This window comes from Schistocerca gregaria, chromosome 2 (assembly GCF_023897955.1).
Source record: "Schistocerca gregaria isolate iqSchGreg1 chromosome 2, iqSchGreg1.2, whole genome shotgun sequence".
In the NCBI taxonomy this organism is placed as follows: Eukaryota; Metazoa; Arthropoda; class Insecta; order Orthoptera; family Acrididae; genus Schistocerca; species Schistocerca gregaria.
The window spans coordinates 260,086,894-260,110,141 of NC_064921.1; the positions used below are offsets into that span (position 1 = coordinate 260,086,894).

The following is a 23,248-nucleotide window of genomic DNA, read 5'->3' on the forward strand; positions in this document are numbered from 1 at the left end:
GTTTCTACATCTACATCTACATCCATACTCCGCAAGCCACCTGACGGTGTGTGTGTGTGTGTGTGTGTGTGTGTGTGTGTGTGTGTGTGTGTGTGTGTGTGTTTTTCACATAACATTCGTGTTTAGGAGCAGAATACATTTTTCTGGCAAATGGAAATGCCTGAGATGGTTTTGTGCTCCACTATGAAAACATTGTAGGTCTTTTCTTGAGTCCCATATTCAGTAAGAGTGCTATAAAACCTGATGCCTCAGCTACTGTGACATTTTTTCAGTTTCTACGTGGACTGGACAAAGTAGTAGCATGTTTACATACAAGGAGCGAGAAAAAGTTTCTGTTTGAAGAAAGAGTGTGCCAATCAGTAAAATCACAGTGAACAGTGATTCAATCATCCCACCAATGCCTCAGGCTGATTATTCCCATTTGTTTAAACACTGTCTCCTGCTGCAAGTGAAGAAGTCCGTAACTACCTGCTGCACATCCTTCTCATATGACTGGACTTGTCAACCATTACAGACCTTTTTTAAGGGTTTGAAGGCATTATAATCACATGGGGAGTTGGCATAACTTCTGTATTAAAGACATTTTCTTCATGGTGATGTGCGTTGCTACGTAGCAGCAGCACTCCTTGGCACACCAATTTCATAGTGTTGGATTTCGACAAACATGCTGCCTCATACACATTCCTCATTCTCCAGAGGATGTATACCAGTGTGTACCCTCCAGCAAACAAGAAAAGAATATCAGCATGTTGGTCCTGTTTGGGCACCATAGTTCATGTTTCTGCATTTACCACGTACACATCGGAGAGACATGAATGCCACGCCAATCCCTTGCCCACACGTCTGTGCTTATATACTTGATTTATGTGTACAATGCAGAAACACCAAAAAACAGAAACTTTTTGTCTGTCCTTTATATAAACTGTTCACTGGGTGATTGACAACAATCTGTTGATGTACGCTGCAGTGAAAAGTAAATTAAAACATTCCATTGCAGAAGTTCCCACTGGTGGCATCTGCTTTGGTGCAGGCACCTTGTGAAATGTATGTGGTAGCGGCTGTAGTGCATCTTCTATTTCGTCTTCGCTTTTATTCAGTATGCCAGCAACAACACCACTGTCATTTTCTGAATTGCTGCTATTTTCATTAAACTACTCTGTATCGTAAGCGTTTTGCAGTGCTGGTAACTCATGAAAAATAGCAAAAACAAATGAAATAAACAAACTCGAAATAGTCGAGAATCATAAAGAAGAATAGCACGTAAACAGTATTAAATAACAAAACCACAGAAAAACAACAACTTAGTATAAAATAACAGATGTAACCATGTATTAAGAAACATGATGTCAACAAATGAACAACAATGTAGCAGAGTTATCGATTATTGATGTTTCACTGCAAAGAAGCTCAAAAGTCTATAGCTATTAGTGCACACATATAAATCGAAATGTCGAGCATCAGTACTGAGCATCCTAGCACTAACTAGTGGCTAATTCTATAAGCTAAGTGAAAGTAAACAGAGTACCAACTAATCGGCACTCCGACTGTACTGCCATCAGCAGGGGTGATGATAGATCAGTACCTTGACATTCATGTGTTTCCAACACATGCTGCTAAAGCAACCACTGAATATACTCCTATTCCTATTCTAGATAGCCTGTTCTATAAGATAATCATTCTCTTCAAAAGTACAAAGAATAAGCTGTGATGTCAAGCTATTTATTTATTCTGCACAATTTCAGCTTGTTAACTGAGAAGCTAAAATAGGCCATACAATTCACATTTATGTTAGTGAAATGACCCAGCTTCGCATGGATAGCACTAAGAATCTATAGCCAGATGACTTGATATGTTTAGCAGTAATTTTGTTGACTGGGCACTGCATAGAGAGCTGTTCAGAAGAGATGTCCACCACCTCGTACTCTTACGGATTTATGGACAGCCCTGCAGGATTCATGGTGTTGGTTCCCTCCAGCACTATTTCAAACTTAGTAGAGCCCATGCCACATCAGTTGAAGCATTTATGCATGCTCACAGGGGCCCTACACAGTAGGAGGTAGGTGTACCATTTTCTTTGGCTCTTCAGTGTGTAATTCTACATACAATGAACAACACACCATCTTCAAATGCTACCAGGCAACTTATTTTACTGGTAGCTTGTAATTTCTGTAGTATGGGCTCCAATGCTACATCATAAAACTCTGGGCCACAGACTCATCCCTACAGACAGCCTGTTGATATTGTCTTCATTATTTCCTTTCTTGCGCATATTAAAGACATGTGTTTCCTGTGACAATAGGCCCTCGGGCAGTTGTACAATGGTTCTATATACACCAGATCCTAAAGGTGACCTAAGAAAGATGGCCACCTAATGTTGTTAAAGCAGCAGTAATATTGGTCATCACTGCCAGAGATGTAGAATGAGTATCTTGTGCTAGTGATATCACCTTATTTATTGAAACTTCAGGTGACTTTTTGTCTTCTGAAACCATACCGTTGAGAGCTCTTCCTGTATAGCAGCCAGTGATCTAATAATCTCTTTCATAATAGTTTCTCAGATAGCTTTCTGAGAACATTCAGTGGACGGATTGGTCTGTAGGATTTGGTTAAATTGAATTCATGTCTTGTCCTTTACCAATAAACACCACCTCAGAATGCTTCCACAGTGCAAAACACTACATTGGCCAGATAGGTAGAACCTTTAAGATGAGATTTAAGGAGCAAGTCACTTCAGTTTGGCTAAACAATCCACAATCCATCTTTGCTGCCCACATTGCTGAAAAGAAATGTTATATACAAAACGTTTAATACAATCTACAGTCCTTTGCTATGTAGAGAAGGGAAATACCATGAATATCTTCAAAGGAGTCGAAATAGTTCCAAATAAAAGCTTATCAGCTTGCAGCATCCTCAGTGAAAAGGCTGAACTAACTGACAATGCTTTCCTAAAAGACAAAGTTGGAAAAGCTAGTCTCTCATAGGGTGCAAAAATAAATTAATGCTAATACAAATGTTTTACTTCTTTCTACTACTTCTGTGTGTAACATTACATTGAGTGTAGAGTGGTTGATATTTTTAACAATATCAGGAATCTGATATATTGATATTTAAAAAAAAATCTCTCTCTCTCTCTCTCTCTCTCTCTCTCTCTCTCTCTCAAATACTGGCTCCACATTCTAAATATGCTGCTGGTTTTAGAGCTTATATTTAAGTTTTGATTTATTATTAGATAGTCTAAACATCAACAAGCCAGCAGCCTGCCTATACCCCTTAGAACATAAATTGAAAGGAAAACCATGCACATTCACACTTGGCGATAACTACTTTGTTAGTAATGATCACTGCATGTAAGTGGCACAATAAAAGGTGTCTGATCAGTGCTCATTCTGTTTCGTCACGTATTGTCCCAAACATTTTTTTTTTCTTTTTTCCCTGCCAATGCCAGCAACTTAGCATTTGCAGTGTCAAAATAGTGTGGTGAATCTAAATGTTGGAAATTCTTTTGAGAGCACTGATTACATCAGCATTTTTCTCCACGTATCTCAGCCCACCACAAAGACCAATCTTGTCATTTAGATTTTTGTTCATTATTTTCACCAACAATTTCTGAAAAATGCCACTGTGAAGAATTAGCAGACTAGTTGCCTTAAAAATTGTCCGGAGAGAAAGATTGTACGTGATCCACATCTATATCTACATGGATACCCTGCAAATCACATTTAAGTGCCTGGCACATCGGTGTCAACAAATTATTTTTGCATTCCGAGGAGAAAGTTGGTAATTGGAATTTAGTAAGCAGATTCTGTCGCAGTGAAAAATACATGTATTTTAATTATGTCCACCCCAAATCCTGTATAATTTCAGTGACACACTCTCCCATATTTTGCAATGTTACAAAATGTGCTGCCCTTCTTTGAGCTTTTTCGATGTACTAAGTGTCCTGCCAATGAAACACAGTCTTTAGTTAGCCTTCCCCACAACATTTTCTGTCTTCCTTCCAATTTAAGTTGTTGGTAATTGTAATTACTATGTATTTAGTAGAATTTACAGTTTTTAGATTAGACTGATTTATTGTGTAACCGAAGTTTAATGAATTCCTTTAAGCGCTTATGTGGATGACCTCACACTTTCTGTTATTTTGGGTCAACTGCCACTTTTCGCAACATTTGGATATCTTTTCTAAATTGTTTTGCAATCGTATGCAAACAATGTAAGACCGCTGCTCAGATTGTCTCCCAAATTGTTTATATAGATAAGGAAAAGCAAAGGGCTTATAACACTACCTTGGGGAGTGCCAGAAATCCCTTCTGTTTTACTCAATGACCTTCCATCTATTAGTACGAACTGTGACTTCTCTGACAGGAAATCACAAATCCAGTGACATAACTGGGAGGATATTCTATAAACACACAATTTCACTACTAGCCGCTTGTGTGGTACAGTGTCAAAAGCCTTCCAGAAAATCAGAAATATGGAATTGATGTGAAATCGCTTGACAAAAGCACTCAACACTTCATGCGAATAAAGAGCTAGTTGTGTTTCACTAGAAAATTTCTAAACCCATGTTGACTGTGTGTAAATAGACTGTTTCCTTCAAGGTAAGCGTTCGAACACAATATATTTTACAAAATCCTGCTGCATATTGACGTTAATGATATGGGCTTGTAATTAAGTGGCTTACTCCTACTACCTTTCTTGAATATTGGTGTGACCTGTGTAACTTTCCAATCTTTAGGTACAGATCTTTCGTCGTGTGAACGGTTGTATATGATTGTTAAGAATGGAGCTAATGCATTGGCCTGCTCTGAAAGGAACTTAATTGGTAAACAGTCTGGACCAGAAGAGTTGCTTTTATTGTGTGATTTAAGTTGCTTCACAACTCCGAGAAAATTTACTTCTATGTTACTCATGTTGTCAGCTGTTCTTGATTCGATTTCTGGAATATTTACTTTGTCTTCTTTTGTGAAGGCATTTTGGAAGGCTGTGTTTAGTAACTCTGCTTTGGCAGTGCTGTCTTTGATAGTATCTTCGTTGCTGTAGCACAGGCATTGATTGTTTCTTGCTGCTAACATTCTTCACATGCGACCAATGCTCAAAAAACAGTGAAACTTCTTCGCACAATGAAAGTAAAATTATGTTCTACTACAATTGCAAAAGAATGGCTTCAAATGTTTCCCAAAAACTGAGAAAAAAAATAATATAAAATAAGAATATTGGCACTTTATATTGCCATTTTGATATCGATGTATCAGGAATCGCCGATATATGTCTACATTTTTTGGAAAAAATATATCTATATTTTTGGAAAAAATATTGATATATTGATATTTTATCAACAGCCATACTTGAGTGTAAGACCTGTTATTACAAGCAAGAGAAAGAGATTACTTCATATGTATTTTAAAAGGCCACTGTGTTTAACCCTTCACTACGCTGCTTTGCAGATATGCAAAGCAAAGTTTTAATTATCTTTTCGTTCTTGTCCTTGAAATTTAACACTGCCTTGCAGATGGACAGTGTTGCTTTATGAAAGTAATTGAAAGCAGTCTGCCACTAGAATGTGCTACTGTACTCATGACTGGACAGTGTGTGTTGATCTGAGTAGCATTGTCAATCTGGCACACAGTGCTTTCTTCTGATGGTGATTGTTGGTAGTTGCAAGCAAGAACACATGAACCTAAAATATGTAGTGCTTCTATAACATTTGGAGGTACAGTGTTCACTTCAACTTATATTTCTTATAATAAAAACTTACATGAATCAATTCTGTTTGCATATCTGTAATAGTGTGTAGTAATGGTCCCACCGACACTCGAACAGTAACAAATTAGCGTTTCCTTCATTCCACTTCCTTCTAGTTTCTTGTGCTAGTTCAAGAGTTGTAATGGAGCTATTCTCTTATTTTGAAAATGGACGATGTGAACTGATGATGATCGAAGAATTCATGGTTTTAGAATGTCCGTTTTACAGTGAAGACTGGCTAGATTTCAACAATTCGGATGATGCTCCTACTATAATTGTAAATGATCTGGAAGCTGCAGGTAGTGATAGCAAGGCTGAAACTACTGTAGGTCCTTCATATAATATGGCTGATCTAAAAGTTACCATTTGAAGGCAATATAAACTCCTGATCTACATGCTGGTGCTTATGTATTCACATCGGAATCATGATGGGTTACATAGACACTGTAGCAACAAACTCGAATTAGGAATAATGTTTCTGATGTATTATTACTACAAGCTTCTGAAAAACATCCAAAGTTACAGAAAAATCAAATCATTTTTTAAAAAAAAAAGAACAGTGTTTCATTTACAAATGACCTTTTTAGTCTTGAATGAAAACTGCACTGGGCAATCAGTGGTATAGTTGTCTAAATCATCAGTTTTTAAACATTTTCTTATTAATGAATTAATGGCAAAAAGTGTAGATTAAATTATCTGGAATGATGCTTTTGGCGTTCCACTAATAAAACAATGTCCCAGATATACTTTGGGAGTCTAATGACCAATTTTCATTTCATAGACAATCCAAAGTGACCGGACCCTGAAAGTCAAGATTTTGACAAATTGTACAAAATTAGACCTATAATTGATCAGGTGAATAAAAAATGTCTTTCAGTTGCAGTGAGTGAACATTCGTCAATTTTGTGCCACTGGGTGGTGTACCTTGTTTTTGGCAACAGTTTGACTGTGGCCATTCGTTCTAGTTGTCAACTGGTTGGTTGTCACACCAATTTAAAATGCTGTGCAGTATTTACAGCAGGGGTGATATATAATGTGTTTGCTTTCACAGGTGGCCCAGCCTCTGATGGGGTAGGATAGTCCTGGGACAGGACTGGAGTAGATGGTGCTGGATGAGTGTATTGCACAAGTCTCGCATCTGGGTCTACCACAGGGGTGTGGTCCCTGTGGCAGGGGGTTGGGGTGGGAGTGCCATAATGATGGACGAGGATGTTGTGGAGGTTGGATGGGTGGCAGAACAGCACTTTGGGAGGGATCGGAAGTGTCTTATGTAGGTCGTCCCTCATTTCAGGGCATGATAATAGATAAGCAAAGTACTGACGAAGTCATTCCAGTTTGGGGTGGTATTGGGTGACAAGGGGGTAATCTTTGTGATTGGTTCTAGGGATAGATGTGAGGATCAGGTGTGTGTGAGGATATGGCACAGGAAATCTGTTTGGGAATTAGGTCTGGAGGGTATTGTGTGTCTGCAAAAGACTTTGTGAGGCCTTCAGCATACTGGGCGAGTGAGTTCACATCATTGAAGATGTGTCTACCACAGGTGGCCAGGCTACAAGGGAGGGATTTTTTGTTGGAGAATGTGTGGCAGCTGTCAAAGTGCAGGTACTCTTGGTGATTGGTGGGTTTGATGTGGACTGAGGTGTGGATGGACGCATCTGAAAGGAGGTGTGGATGGAGGCATCTGAAAGGAGGAGATTGACATCAAGGAAGGTAGTACAATGAATGGAGGAGGACCAGGTGAAGTGTGTGGGAGAGAAAGTGTTGATATTGTGGAGGAATCAGTATAAGGTGTCCTGGCCTTGGTTCCAGGTTATAAAGATATCATTAGTAAACCTGAACCAGATGAGGGGTTTATGGTTTATGAAGCTATAAATGTTTCCTGTAGTTGGTCAATAAAGAGTTTAACATAGTAGCGTGCCGTGTAGGTCCCCATTGCTGTGCCACAAATTTGTCTGTATACCTTCCCTTCAAAGGTGAAGTAGTTACGGATTAGGATGTAGTTGGTTAGGTTTATGAGGAATGAATTGGTGGGTTTGGAATCTGCAGGGCATTGAGGGAGGTAGTGTTCAATCGTGGCTAGGCCATGGGCATGAGGGATGTTGGTGTAAAGGTGGTTGCATCAACAGTGATGAGTAGGGATCTGGGATGTAAGTGTGGGAGATGGTGGAGAGCCAGTGCAGGAAAGGTTTTTGTGAGAGGCTAGGTTTTGGGCAGTTGGTTGGAGATGTTGATCAATAAGGGCTGAGATTCTTTTGGTGGAGGCAGTGTAACCAGTCAGTGGATTCAGGTTAGAGGTTCTGCAAAGGACCTGAGGATTTCAGCAGGGATTGGAGGTTATGTTGGATTTCTGGGATGGGATCACTCTGGCAGAGCTTGTAGGTGAAGGTGTTGGACATCTGGCAGAGACCCTCTACCAGGTAGTAACTCCAGTTCATCACAACAGTCATATAACCTTTCTCTGCCAGGAGGATGATAAAGTCAAGATCCGCTTTTAGGTTGTGTTGGGTGGTCCTTTCTTCAGTTAAATGGTGGTTGTTCTTAGGGAGGGAGCGGGGGAAGGGTGGTGACGCCTGGTTGGAAGTTAGGAACTCCTGGAAGGTAACCAGGGGATGGTTAGATGGGGGTGTGAGAGGTTCACCCTGGGATGGTGGTATGAATTGAGACGGCAGGGTGATGTTGCGATTGGGTTGCCTTTAGTTTGAGGGGTTGGTGGCAAAGAAGTGTTTCCACTGTAGGGAAAGAGAGAAGGAGAATAGGTCATTGACAAGTCAAGTATGATTAAACCTGGGAGTAGGGCTGAATGTGAGGCATTGGGGAGGATTCCATTTAAGGAACAAGATATTGTCATGAGTAAGAGTGAAAAAGGGAACAAGGACAGGCATGGCATATGAGGGGCAATATGTAAGGGAGGAAGGTTATTGAGCTACTAGAAATGTGTTGTACTGTTATCAGGGGTCGCTTAGCACGTTGAGATGGGCGCACAGCTCTCATAGTGGATGCGGCGGATACTATAGGGTGTAACCAAAGTCACTTGCAACCACAAGGGTCATTGGCATTACAGAGTATATCATAGAGGTGAGAGGGGAAGAAACATAAGACAAAGAAATGGATGGGCAATAGAGGAGAGTTAAATAAAGCAGAGATTAATGAAGGATGGACAACACAAGGTTTGGCTGGAAGGGAACCACTAGCCACAGAAAGTTCTGGTTGAAATTTACAAATTATTTAAGAACATAGGAGACAACTCGCCAAATGGCAGAATCGCTGTGTCATCGATAGGCACACAAACAAAAGGTACATAATTTGCCTAGCTTTCGGAATGCACTTCCTTTTTATAGCTGTAGGAGAAATGTACGTGCGCGCGCGCGCACACACACACACACACACACACACACACACACACACACACACACAGGCACGCCTGTCTCCCTACATCATGTTCAGTCTAGTGCCAGGTCTTTACTAGCCCACTGTGAGTTTACTGTGATGAGGTGAGGTGTGGAGTGGGGTGAGGGGTGGAGAGGGGCAGGGAGGGGGTTGGGGGGAAGCATCTAGCGACTCCTGGGACAGTGGGGAGCCATCTGTGGGTTAGCTAGTAGGGCAGGTGGCAGACAGCTTGGTATGTGATTTCATAGACTTAGGGTGTGAGACAACAGCCTACAATTAGCTGATGTGGGGCAAAAATTGGGCAGGGGACAGTGTACACACACACACACACACACACACACACTCTTTATTGAGTGGGGAGTGGGAGGGGTAGCGAGTTACCTTAGGTTTAGGCTAGGAAGGTTACAGGAGCAAAGGATGTGCTGTTAAGGATTGCACCCATCTACACAGCTCAGAAAATCTGGTGGTGATGGGCAGGATTCAGATAGTGCGGGTCGTGAAGCAGCCATTGAAATCTCGCATGTGGGGCTTTACTGAATGTTGTGCCGCTATGTGTGTACCTTGTTTTTGGCAACAGTTTGGCGGTGGCCATTCTTTCTAATTGACAGCTGGTTGGTTGTCATACCAATGTAAAACCCTGTGCAGTGATTGCTGCAGTGTCAGTACATAAAATGGCTGCTTTCACAAATGTCCTCGCCTCTGATGAGATAGGATAAGCTTGTGACAGGACTGGAGTAGATAGTGCTAGGTGAGTGGATTGCACAGGTCTTGCATCAAGGACTTCCACAGGTGTGGGGGTTGGGGGTGGGAGTGCTATAAGTATGGACTAGAATGTTGTGGAGGTTGGGTGGATGGCGAAACACCATTTTGAGAGGAGTTTTAATTATCTTAGGTAGGATATTGTTCAGCCAATGTTTTGCCAAAAACAAGATGAACCACCCAGCAGTAGCACAACATGTGAGATTTTGTTTAGAACTTAATTGGCTCAAGTTCTTTGCCAGATTGGTACTGGAATAGAAAAGCAAGGCATACCAGCTAGCACAGATGCAATAGAGATTAACAGGCTTAAATATAAGGGATCATTGTTACCTCCATTTTTCACTAGTACTATTAATTCTATCATACATTCTATTTATTTACTGTTTAAAACTACATTTTTATACTTATCAGAGTGTCATATATGAGTGAATATGATAAGTTGCACACAATTTTGCATATATGTAAAGTATTAAAAAAATTCCAAGATTAAGAAAACATTATTTTTTCAACATTTTCCTGACATTACTGAACAATTTTTTTTAAAAAAATAAAGTGCGAAATGGAGCTTTAATTGCTTTGTGATGCACACTGCATCATTTATTTATTATTGCGGAAAATAATGATGTTAATGTCTTACCTGTCAGCTAATCTCAGACACCTAAGTAAACAGTATATCTGTCAGTATAGGTAGAACATGTGAAGTTAATGCAAAGTCAGATTGTTCAGTGTAAAAGTTCTGATGACGACCCACCTTTAACTCTGTGTTTTTGAGATAGTGCTTCTAACACTAGGATATGTTTATGATGATGATGATGATAATATTGCTTGCTAGATGCAAAATGAAGAAAATACAAGCCTTTAATGTGAGCGGGATGTGCTCAATGTAAGTAAATACTGGTGCTATGCAATTTCCAACTACTATTCTTCACTACCTTTTTGGATTTTTATCAGTTACAATATTTCATGATAGGGCACCATGGCACTCAACATACCCAACATCTGATTGAACAGTTTGTCCTGTAATGCAGCCATCTGATTATGAACAAAACTGTGCAACTGGAATTGGCAAAGAACAGTAAAGTTTGTTAAACAAAAGGTCTTCAAATTGTTGGTTGGTAGCTATTTTTATGACATACAATATTCAGTCTTTGCAACTTGCTTTGAAGGTTTTACACCATCAGGCGACTAAGTTGTTCCTGCAACATGAAGAGAAATTATCATGGAAGATATACAATATTTTGATAGCACAAGGATGTGTGCAAAATCAAAACAGATTTAAAATTTAGTTGTTGTGCTTAGTAGTTTCAGACCACCATTTCTTTTAGCTAAAAAGAATTGACCTAGTGATGTTTGCAAAATAAGTTGCCCAGTATAAGGAAGGCATTACATGTTGGTAGCCATATTTCATTGATACTCATCTATCACTGGTGGACAACCTTATTTGCTAAGGGAGATGAATTTCTATTACCACATTTGCTAGTACAATGGAATTTCATTTCTATCAATCCATTGGACCATTTGTGATGGTATTAAATGTTACAGTAAGCAGATATTAAGGCATTTGTCTGAGTGGCAAAAATAATTCACAATATCTAGAGTATTGGAGAACTGTGCTGTCTTAAAAGTATCATGCTGAGGCTGCATTTTTGCATTCATTGTTATGTGGAGTAGAAACTGGATTCATCACAGTGAACCAGGACACAAAATACAGTTCAGTCAACCTTATTTTTACACACATTATCTGTAATTGAGAAAAAATGATTGACGTCACTGTTCTGAAATATGAATGGGTCGCTCAAACACCAATCACAAGATAGAAGATAGTGAGCACCAAAAGCTGCAGCATCATGCTAGATGAAGACAGTAGAGCCTGTAGTGTAGACATAGTCATAAATTTCTGTTCTAGGCATTTTTCTTAAAGGAAATACTAAATTGCAGGTAAAATTTCAAGATTTGTCATAATTTAAAAAAAAAATGTTTTTTGAGTTCCTAAGTTGTTCTTACTACAATCAGGAATTCATCCATTATACTTTCATGTGCTACAATATTTCAGAGAATTCATTGGAACCTGAGGTATTACTTTGGTGGCACATTGAAGGATCATTGCATTTCTCATTTCACAAATGATTATTAACAATGAATGCATGATATGCAAAAATTTTACTTTTAGTATATGCATCAAGGACTCGCTCCCTGGTGTAACCTATCAAGCCTTTCTGTATTGATTTACCTCCATTTCGGTCTTTTACAGCCAAGAACAGCAACAAATCCAATGAGCTCATATCTAGTACAGGAAGTAAAGGTTGGGGAATTGTTGCAAGTAAGAGTTTCACACATTAATTCACCAACAAGCTTCTATGTTCAGAGGGTAAGCTAATGAACTCTCCTGTACTTTGACAAAATGTGCATGGAAGAACCAGTTCTAATTGTGGAATAATTTTTTACAGACCGGAGCCCATGCTCGATCTCTCTATAGTCTCAAGAATGAAATGATGAAATATTATTGTAATCCTACTGAGCATAAAATTTACAAACCTGAAATTGGTAAGATACCACATTGTTTATTTAAGTCCAAGAAAGTAAGATTTATATAGATAACACTCACCCATACTAACATTTGCTCCCAAGTAAAAGTAAATGAGGTCTAAATGCAAAGATGGTTTATACGCCAGAATACTTTAACCATAACAGATGCTCTAAATGTTACCACAGATGTTACAGAAGTGTTGACAATAAAAACTATGATCTTTGAAGTGTATTACTGTTTAGGTGGAACGCTATGTTGCCTCAGATGTTTGTGTAGTTCATTATTTCATACTAGAGCTTAAAAAGTAATTGTAGCAGACAATGAAAATCCATAACAAGAAGAGAGAAAGTTCCATCAGTACTAAAAATAATGGCCAACATTTCCAGAATTTATCTTGGGTGATGTTTACATCCTACTGCTTGCTGCATATGTGGTATTTCAGTAAAAACCATTAGGACATTCTCATTGGGTTGTTCTTTTTGCCAGTCCTGACTGGTACAGGTGGCATGCACCAAAGTTTCCCAGTTACAGAATTGGTCAATGCTGCTAAGTACTAAATATTCTAGACACAGTTCAGCAACTATCATGAAGCATAACTGCACAATATTACACTTTTTCCCACTGACCTGTGACACAGAAGCTTCCCACAGGTGTTGTGTGTCTCACTGGTACTGTTTCATTTTCTATGAGAGTTTTGCATGACCCCTGCCTCATATATGCAGGGACTCATAACCTTTGACTGACACTTTATTTGCAGTGAAGTGGACAAGAGATGATAACTCCTGTACATACTATAGCGAAGACCATTCCACGGGAGAGCCTTGTATTTGATATACATTTGGTATCCCTGGTACATGAACCTCAATAGTCCTCACACCATATCTATTTGCAGCAATTTACAATCACTTGACAGTAGTCATTTGCTGTTCATAAACAGCTGGAAATTGCCCTGAGAATAGCTGTCAGTATGGGGCTGTATTGTGGTGGGGCAATGTTTCACAGAGTGGTAAGCAAATAACTGAAGCTTTCTGATTCTCTCTCAATTTTTGGATGTGTTATGCTAAAAGGAATACAAATTCTCTTTAAGAAATCAAGTGGCTAACACCCAATAAAGTGATTCCTGCTACAACAAGAGGAAAAACCTGCAACAAAATTTACTTATTGCACAAAGTTATCTCGAATTTTGAGTCTCGAACTTTTGTCTTTTCTGTGTAAGGAAATAGTGGAAATTTATAACAAATGTAGACATTATATACACTGCTATTGAAGGGGGAAGCTAAATTTAACATGATATGGCAGTTATATTATGAACAGAATACATTATTGCACCACAGTAGTCAAATTCACATAAGAGATCTTTGATAAACATTGAAATTAGTGGGAACAATTGACAGGATGTGACTTATGTAGCCAAAATGGTATAAAGTAGAAGTGTAAAATATAACTAATGATACATTGCAGAATCTATTTTTCACAGTATTCATTCTTCAGAAATAAACAATATGTCATGTATCCAGAAGCGCTAGTGCACATCATAGCAACTCCATCAGCAAATGACAAATAGTTTTTGTTTGTAAGCTGAAATAATTTGATATTGTACATATGGTTCGCAAAAATTTCATTCTCTTTCAGTGTTGTTGATGAATACAACTTTGATATTTTATGTTCTACATTTCAAAATCATACTTGCATGCATACACAATTAATATCCATTGTAACGTGTTAGTGTTCCTTTTTAGGCATGCCATGTGCTGCATTGAATGCTACAAAAAGTTGGTGTCGGGGACAGGTTGTAGGTCTTCCAGGAAATAAAAAGGTCAGAGTGTTCTTTGTTGACACTGGTAGTGAACTAGAGCTACCATGGTATGAAGTATTCCGGTTACCGGACAAGTTTCTTGCAGTTCCAAAGCAGGTAATCTTATTTTTTGTGGTTCACAGCCTTCTGTAATTGTTTTCGTCATAATTTTTTTGTATTATGTGTATGTAGTATGTGCCTTTTACAGAAAGAAAATCTCAAATGAAACGCACAGTGACACCACTGATCTTGAGATTTTACAAGATTATAAGATGCAGTAACATGAGCACACCCCCCCTGCGGGTTCGGGGGTATGAATAGGCCCGCGGTATTCCTGCCTGTCGTAAGAGGCGACTAAAAGGAGTCTTCAAAGTTTCGGCCTTATGTGATGGTCCCCACTTGGGTTTGACCTGCCATTTTCAAAATTTCCGTTGTTAGTGCGTGCCATTTGGGGAAGGACGCCTTACGTGGTGTTTTTCTATTGGTCCATCGTGCACCTCCATCTTGCTTGCTATCTATTGTCGTGTGGAGGGATTTCCACCCCATGTCTTCTGGGTTGCCTCCTCGTCTTGTGCGCAATCCCCTTCTTAGCGCCCACGGCAACTGTGGACCCTTTCAACACCTAAAATCCAGCACGGTAGCCAGTCCGTTGTGGTGGGGTCGTCATGTACCCTCTTGGTGGTAGCCCCCTGACCACGCAGGGATCGCACTACAGATGCCAGAGCTGTTTCCTCCCCATGCATGCCAAGGAGTATGTGCCCATCTTGTCTGGGGCACGGGGACTCCGGGCAATGGGATATCGGCCAGGTACCCGTTGCTTTGGCTGGGTGGCGCCCTTGGGGAGAGCCCTCGTTCGGAGTAGGTGGCATCTGGGCGGATGTGGCGCAATGAAGCGCAATAAATCTCACCAAGCTGGTGGTCGCACTGCCACCAGCATCTCTAAGCGAGGCAAAATTGAATTCGATGCTGCACAATATGATCCTCAGTCGTTCCCCTCGTTGGCTGCGCCATGGGAGGGACGCAGATCTAGTGCCAAGCAGGAGCCTTATGTACCACAATACCTTGTCTGCAGCAGGACTGATGGTGACTCCTTTCTTTCGACAAAGCCTATGTTTTTTGTGGAACACCTGGAGGATAAGTTTGGGGAAGTGGCGGGTTTGTCTAAAATGAGGAATGGGTCCATCCGCCTCAAGACGTCCTCCCCAGCCCAGTCACGGGCGTTGCTCTTGTGTGATAAGCTGGGAGACGTCCCTGTTACCGTCACTCCCCACAGTAGCTTAAATATGGTCCAGGGGATTATTTACCATCGCGACCTCTTGTTACAGTCCGATGACAAGCTGAGAGCTGACTTGGAACGACGTGGTGTGCATTTTGTCCGTCGTGTGCACAGAGGACCCAAGACCAACAGGGTGGCCACCGGTGCCTTTATCTTGGCCTTCGAGGGTGCTGTATTGCCTGAGAAAGTCAAGGTAATGGTTTACCGTTGTGACGTCAAGCCATACGTCCCTCCCCCGATGCGGTGCTTCCAGTGCTGGAAGTTTGGGCATATGTCCTCCCGTTGCCCATGCAGCGCCACATGTCGAGATTGCGGACGCCCCTCTCATCCCGATTCTCCATGTGCGCCTCCGCCTGTCTGTGTCAACTGTGGGGAACACCACTCTCCATGCTCGCCGGACTGCCCCGTTCTTCATAAGGAGCGGAAGGTTATGGAATTTAAGACCCTGGACCGGCTAACTTATCGTGAGGCAAAACTGAAATTTGAAAGGTTGCATCCTGTCCCTCTTCAAACTTCTTATGCTACAGCTACGTTATCGTCGCCCTCGCGGGCGGCAGTTGTCGCCTCCTCTGTGCCGCCTTCAGTTGGCCCTCGGGGCCGTCCATCTCTGTCTGCCTCCCTCTTGTCTGGGGGCAAGCCTTCCTCTTTTGCCCCCTTAGCAGTTGGGGGCAAACCCCCTTCTGTCACTCCCCCCGCACATGCTCCAGGAGTGACATCTGCTCCAAAACCAGGGGGCTCGATCCCTCCTCCTCCCCCTCCCCCTTCTCTGCCGGCGTCGTCTCCGCCGGCGTCGTCTCTGCCGGCTCCTCTCTCGCGGAAGGGGTCCCTCGGGGCCCTCCCTTCTACCCCGCCGGATGTCAGCCAGTGGCTGAAGGTTCATCCACCTGCTGGTCGTAGGGCTTCTGCGTCGTCGTCAGCCTCCGACACCCCTTCAGAGAAACTCTCCCAGCCCTCTAAGCCAAAGGACAGACGCGAGAAGAAGGACCGGAACGTGTCCAAGAAGAAGGACGCTCCGGCAGTTTCAGTACCGCCTGCTGTCAATAGCTCTGGCTCTGGGGATGCGGTGGATATCCTCGCCTCTGCCGCGGATCTCGCCCTCACGGAACACTCGGGGACCTCTCCTATGGACACAGCTGACTCTCACTCGGTGGCAGCCGTTGACTCTGCGGCGCCGTCTGCCTCTTAGTGGACTTAACGCCCTCCCAGTCCCTTCCTGCTTCCATTCTCCAGTGGAATTGTGGCGGTTATTTCCGCCACCTGCCTGAGCTCCGGATGCTTCTGAGTGTTTCCCCTGTTCTGTGCATTGCTCTTCAGGAAACTTGGTTTCCAGCAATGCGGACCCCTGCCCTTCGCGGTTATCGGGGATACTATAAGAACCGCGCTGACTGTCAACGAGCTTCAGGTGGAGTTTGCCTCTTTGTTCACCACTCTGTCTGTAGCTCACCAGTACCCCTTCTGACGCCTTTAGAGGCAGTCGCTGTCAGGATTGAGTTCTCGCCGGCTATTACTGTTTGCTCTGTTTACGTTCCTCCGTATGGGCAACTCCCCCGACATGTCTTGGCTGCGCTGCTGGCTCAACTCCCGCCGCCATTGCTGCTTCTGAGCGATTTCAATGCCCACAACCCTCTATGGGGTGGGACTGTCTCCGATGACCGCGGTCGCGCTGTGGAGCATGTGTTGGCTCAGCTCGACCTTAGCCTCTTGAACACCGGTGCTCCCACGCATTTCAGTGTGGCCCATGGCTCGTTCTCGGCCATCGATCTCTCTCTTTGCAGCCCCGGACTTGTCCCATCCCTTCACTGGAGAGTGCATCCTGATCTGTGTGGTAGTGACCATTTTCCCATCTATTTGTCACTGCCCCAGTGTCATTCTTCTGCGCGCCTGCCCCGCTGGGCTCTCAACAGGGCTGACTGGCCGGCTTTTACTTCCGCTGCCACCATCGCTTCTCTCCCACAGGGTGACATTGACGAGGTGGTCCGTGTCTTGACCTCGTCAATTATTTCTGCGGCCGAGACTGCCATCCCTCGCTCTTCTGGACTCCCTCGGAGGAAGTCTGTCCCCTGGTGGTCGCCGGAGATTGCTGAGGCTATTCGCGACCGTAGGCGGGCTCTCCAGCGTCATAAGCGGCACCCGTCTCTGGAGACCCTCATCGCCTTTAAGAAGCTCCGTGCCTTGGCCCGTCGTCTTATTGCACGACGTAAACAGGAATGCTGGGAGAGGTACATTTCATCCTTGGGCTCCCGTGTCTCCCCGTCGCTCGTGTGGTCCCGCATCCGGCGGATTTATGGATACCAGACCCCTATGGGTGTCCCTGGAATCTCCCTGGACGGCGCTGTCTGCACGGACGCTGCCACCATTGCTGACCACCTTGCCGCGCACTTTGCTACGAGCTCTGTGACCGCAACTTACCCTCCTGCCTTTCGCTCTCTAAAGGAGCGCGCCGAGCGGACGCCGTTATCGTTCCACACACGTCGTTCTGAAATATACAATGCTCCTTTCAGCGAGAGGGAATTCCTCGCTGCCCTCGCCAATTGCCCTGATACAGCGCCAGGACCGGACTGCATCCACGCGCAGATGCTGAAGCATCTCTCCAGGGACTGCCAGAGACACATCCTTACCATCTTTAACCGCATTTGGAGCGAGGGCGTGTTCCCATCGCAATGGCGAGAGGGTGTTATCGTTCCCATCTTGAAGCCCGGTGCGGACCCTCTGGTGGTGGACGGCTATCGTCCCATTACACTAACCAACGTTTTGTGCAAATTGCTCGAACGTATGGTGGGGCGGCGTTTGTGTTGGGTCCTTGAGTCGCGCGGTCTCCTCGCTCCATCCCAGGGTGGCTTCCGTCAGGGCCGGTCTGCTGCGGACAATTTGGTGCGGCTGGAATCTGCTATCCGTACGGCCTTTTCCCGCCGTCAGCATCTCGTTGCTGTATTTTTTGATCTGCGGAAGGCATATGACACAACATGGAGGCATCACATCCTTGCTACGTTGCGCGAGTGGGGTCTTCGTGGTCAGCTCCCAGCTTTTCTTCAAAACTTTTTATTGCGGCGCTCTTTCCGGGTGCAAGTCGGTGCCGCCTCTAGTTCATCTTATATACAGGAAAATGGGGTCCCGCAGGGCTCGGTGTTGAGCGTTTCCTTATTTCTAGTGGCCATTAATGGTCTGGCTGCAGCCGTGGGGTCGTCGGTGTCTCCTTCTTTGTATGCCGACGACTTCTGCATCTCATTTAGCTCAACGACTACGGGAGTCGCCGAACGCAGGCTGCAAGCAGCCGTTCGCAAGGCGGCATCATGGGCTCTGACTCATGGATTTCAGTTCTCTGCGGCCAAGACTCGAGTTATGCACTTCTGCAGGCGTCGGACGGTCCACCCTCATCCGGAACTTTACCTCGACGGTCAACTACTTGAAGTGGTGGACACTAGCCGCTTCTTAGGACTCGTCTTTGATGCCCGGCTCACGTGGGTTCCTCATATTACTCAGCTGAAGCAAAAGTGCTGGCAGCACCTCAACGCCCTCCGCTGCCTGAGCCATGCGTCTTGGGGTGCAGATCGCAGCACGCTGTTGCGATTGTACAGAGCCCTTGTGCAGTCCAGGCTTGATTATGGGAGCCTGGCCTATGGGTCTGCATCGCCCTCAGTGTTGACGTTGTTGAACCCCATACACCACTGAGGGGTTCGGCTTGCAACTGGCGCTTTCCGTACGAGCCCCATGGATAGTCTGCTGGTGGAGGCCGGGGTTCCCCCGCTGCGGATTCGCCGCCACCGACTGCTCGCCGACTATGCTGTCCACGTGCATTGCTCACCGGGCCATCCCAATCATCGCCTGCTTTTCCCTGCCAGGGTTCTCCCTCTGCCCGACCGGCGACCTAGGTCTGGGCTTTCCATTGCTGTCCGCGTCCAGTCCATGCTGTCTGAACTGGGGTCGTTCCCTCTTCTGCCGCCCTTCCGGGCCTGTGCACCCACGCCTCCCTGGTGTATGACCCGTCCGTCCGTCCGCCTGGACTTGGCACGGGAACCCAAGGACTCGGTTCCGCATGTGGCCCTCCGTCACCATTTTCTTGCGCTCGTCGCCTCATTTTCAGGCTGTGAGCCTGTCTACACTGATGGTTCCCTGGTGGATGGTCGTCCTGCCTACGCTTTTGCTCACGCTGCCCATGTTGAACAGCGCTCCTTGCCGGCTGGCTGCAGTATTTTTACTGCAGAGCTGGTGGCCATATTGCGCGCTCTTGAGCATATGCGTTCCTGCTCAGGTACGTCCATCGTCATCTGCAGTGACTCCCTGAGCAGCCTCCAGGCTATCGACCGCTGCTATACCTCTTCTCCTCTGGTATCCTTTATTCAGGAGTCTGTTTTTGCCATTACCCGCTCTGGTCGTTCGGTGGTCCTTGTTTGGACGCCAGGTCACGTTGGCATCCCGGGGAATGAACGTGTCGACAGGCTGGCCAAAGGGGCGGTCGACGCCCCCACTTTGGTGATCGGCCTCCCGGCTCGTGATTTGCAGCTGGCTTTGCGCCGTAAGGTGCTTCAGATGTGGCGTGACGAGTGGCGTAGCCTGACTTCTCCGAATAAACTGCGGGCTGTTAAGGAGACGACCGATGTGTGGCAGTTCTCCCTGCGGGCTTCTCGCAGGGAGTCTGTCATCCTGTGTCGGCTCCGCATCGGCCATACCTACCTGACGCACGGACATCTTTTGCGTCAGGAAGATCCCCCCCTGTGTCAGTGTGGGTCCCGGTTGACGGTCGCCCATATTTTGTTGGAGTGTCCCCGCCTGCGCACCCTCCGGCAGACTTTTAATCTCCCGGGCACGTTGCCTTTGGTTTTATGCGACGATGCCTCCATGGCTGACGACGTTTTAAATTTTATCCGTGGTAGTCCTTTTTATGGTTCCATTTAGGGGGGACCTGTCCCTTTCCCTTTCTGTGTATCTTGTCCTCGAGTGTCCCATTGGTTGCAGATTTTAATGTGTGTATTCGGGTGGTTGACTCTTTCCCAATTTTTGTTCCCATGGTCAGTCAACCAGTCTCCGACCCTCTTCTTTTCTTCCGTTTCTTTCTGTCCAGTGTTCGTCTGTACTCTTTTTGTCTCTAGTGTTCGCTGCCACATTTGTGTTCTTTCAGTGACTGGGGGGAGGGGCGTCTCCTCCCCCCTTGGGGTTTTACCTGTTCCGTAAATTTTGTTTCGCCGGTTTTTTGGAATGGGGGACTGATGACCTTAGCTGTTTAGTCCCCCTTAAACATCCCAACAACAACAACATGAGCACACACTGATAAAAGAAATATGCCATACATTAATTGAATTATGTACAATATCAACTTTGACTAAAACAAAATACCTGGGAACGCACATGTGGTCCACCATATTTTTGGGCTCACCTCAAGTACTTAAGCAACAAATGAATGCTGAATGTGACATGCAAATTAGTTGTCTAACCTGAAAAAGTCATGAATAGACTACCTCCTCCTCCCTCTGTCCTCCCTATGCCAGCATGTTAATGGAGAAAAAGGAAAACAAAAACAAAGTAAAATGTAGAGGGTGTGCAGTTTCTTGGTTTAATAGGGTTGTTCTGTTTGGCTTTGTATGTATAATACACAGTCCAGTCACATTAATGTCACCGCTGTCTATGTTCAATGTCAACATGCCACAACCACTCATAGAAGGCAGATGGCAGCACTAGCAGTGGAAAGCACAAAGGGAATGTCAGGGATGTGGAAAACAGTGTAGTCATTGTGATGTGGAAACAGAATGATTTGTCTGACATCCGAACTGTCATGATAATTGGCTTTCAGGCCAAGGGTAAAAGCATTTCCAAGACAATTAAGTCTGTTAATGTTTGTGTGCCATCATCATTAAAGTACACAGTACGTGGCACAGTGATGGTATCCAAAACTGGTGCCAAAGCAACTGTGGTGCACCAAGAACCATAGATGATAGGGGTGAATGATAACTGTGGCGATGTGTACTGATGAATAGATGGGCCACTATTGAGCAGCTGAGCATCTGCCCAGGTAAAACAGGGGACCATCAGCAGTGTCTCTTCAACAACCCATTCAGCAAATATTGCTGCATATGGGCCTCCGCAGCAGGCACCTGGTTGATGCACAGCAACGAAGGTTGAAATTTGCATGCCAACACCGCAACTGGACTTCCACTGAGTGGTGACGGGGACTTCCCAGATGAATTACATTTTATGCTCCATCAGACATGTGAAATGTTTGACAGCAAACACCCTACAGCAAGCAAGGAAGCGTTATGTTCTTGGGAATGTTTTCGTGCCATTCCCTGGGTGATCTTGTAATTCTGCAAGGCACAGCGGATGAACACAAGTAGTATGTATCTGTCTTCCCCTAGGACTATGTCCGTCCTTTCATGCAGTTTGTTTTTCTTCGACACGATGGAATCTCCTAGTGGTACAAAGCAACATGTTGCACAGCTTTAGTGCAGTGTATGTTTTGAAGAGAATCAGGGTGAGTTACCATACTCCCCCAGCCACCAAAGTATTCCGATTTAAAACCAGTCAAGACTCTGTGGGTCTGTCTCAAACAGGCTGTTTGCACTATGGATCCTCTCCTGAAAAACCGTGCACTTCTGACCACAGCACTGGAATCAGCATGGCTCCAAATCCCCGTTGGTACCTTCTAGAACCTCATCGACTCTCTTCCTGCATGTCTCGCACTCTACACATCTGGCAGGGGTCTGTGTTGCAAAAGGTGATTATTCATGTTTTTGGCAGCTGGTCATATTAAAGTTACTGGACAGTTTATAAAAACAGGCAAATGAAACAACATAATTGCCCCCTCCATGGCAATGTATAGTTTCGCACGTTCAGCCTTTCACATGTATATATGTATATAACCATTTTATTTGTTTGAGCACTCAGTGGTGTAGAATAATTTGTTGTTTCAGGCCCTTCTATTTTCAGATTAAACTGTATATGGTTTCAGAGACACTTAACAGTTCCAAACATCTAATTCCTTTGTTAGTACCTAGAGTCGCCCTTAACATACCCCAACGGATGTCAACTGTGTATGTAGACAATAGGATTAAGTATTTTATACTGTGATGCGGTCACACATCAAGAGAAATTTTATTTGTTGTTAAAATTGGTTATTAAAATATCGTGAAAGAAAAAACATCTTGGTTATTACAGGCAATACATTGTGCATTGAATGATGTAAGCCCAACACTGAAGTCTGGATGGTCACCAGAAATTAAAAAAGTTATGTTGGAGCTCACATTCAAAAAATCATTGAGATTATTTGTGGATTCTGTGAGTGACACTAACTTGTTTGTCACATTATATGATGTTCAACGTGAAATGGACATTTGCATCAATGCAGTTTTGGTGAGAGAGGGCTATGCTCTGAGCACAGGAATTAGGTAAGTTTTGCAAGACTTTCTTTCATATTGACTTCATCTAACAGCTTAAAACGGTGTCCCACACTGGTACTTAAATCTAGGTGCAGTTGTGTGAGGTGCAGTATCAGTTACACCACTGGAGTATGCTTTACTGATGGAATTGAAAGTTAACTTATCTTCTTCATTGTAGTGACTAGACTTCCAGAAAGAGTTCATGTGAATTATGTCAAACCTTAATAAGAAATGTACTGACTTCTGTATGTATAATTTTACATTACTTTTGTGTACCACTGCTAGACAGAAGGGAGTGTAATGCTTTTGTGTACCTCCTTATTTAGAAGTTGCCATTAATTACTTCTTTTATATAATAGTAGCCTTGCAGTTTTTTTATTTCTTGCAAAGCAGAA

The 23,248-nt window shown here is 43.9% G+C and overlaps 1 protein-coding gene across 5 annotated transcripts in view; it reads left to right on the forward strand.

Annotated features, from left to right (window-relative positions):
- The window catches only part of LOC126336827 (RING finger protein 17), a 467,240-nt gene that overhangs the window by 336,879 nt on the left and 107,113 nt on the right, over positions 1 to 23,248 (forward strand). For all 5 annotated transcript variants that reach the window (XM_050000889.1, XM_050000891.1, XM_050000890.1 and 2 more), the window contains 4 exons: positions 12,140 to 12,256; positions 12,336 to 12,432; positions 14,155 to 14,327; positions 22,633 to 22,862. In XM_050000889.1, coding sequence (XP_049856846.1) covers positions 12,140 to 12,256; positions 12,336 to 12,432; positions 14,155 to 14,327; positions 22,633 to 22,862 — 617 coding nt within the window. The remainder of the gene's footprint in view (positions 1 to 12,139; positions 12,257 to 12,335; positions 12,433 to 14,154; positions 14,328 to 22,632; positions 22,863 to 23,248) is intronic.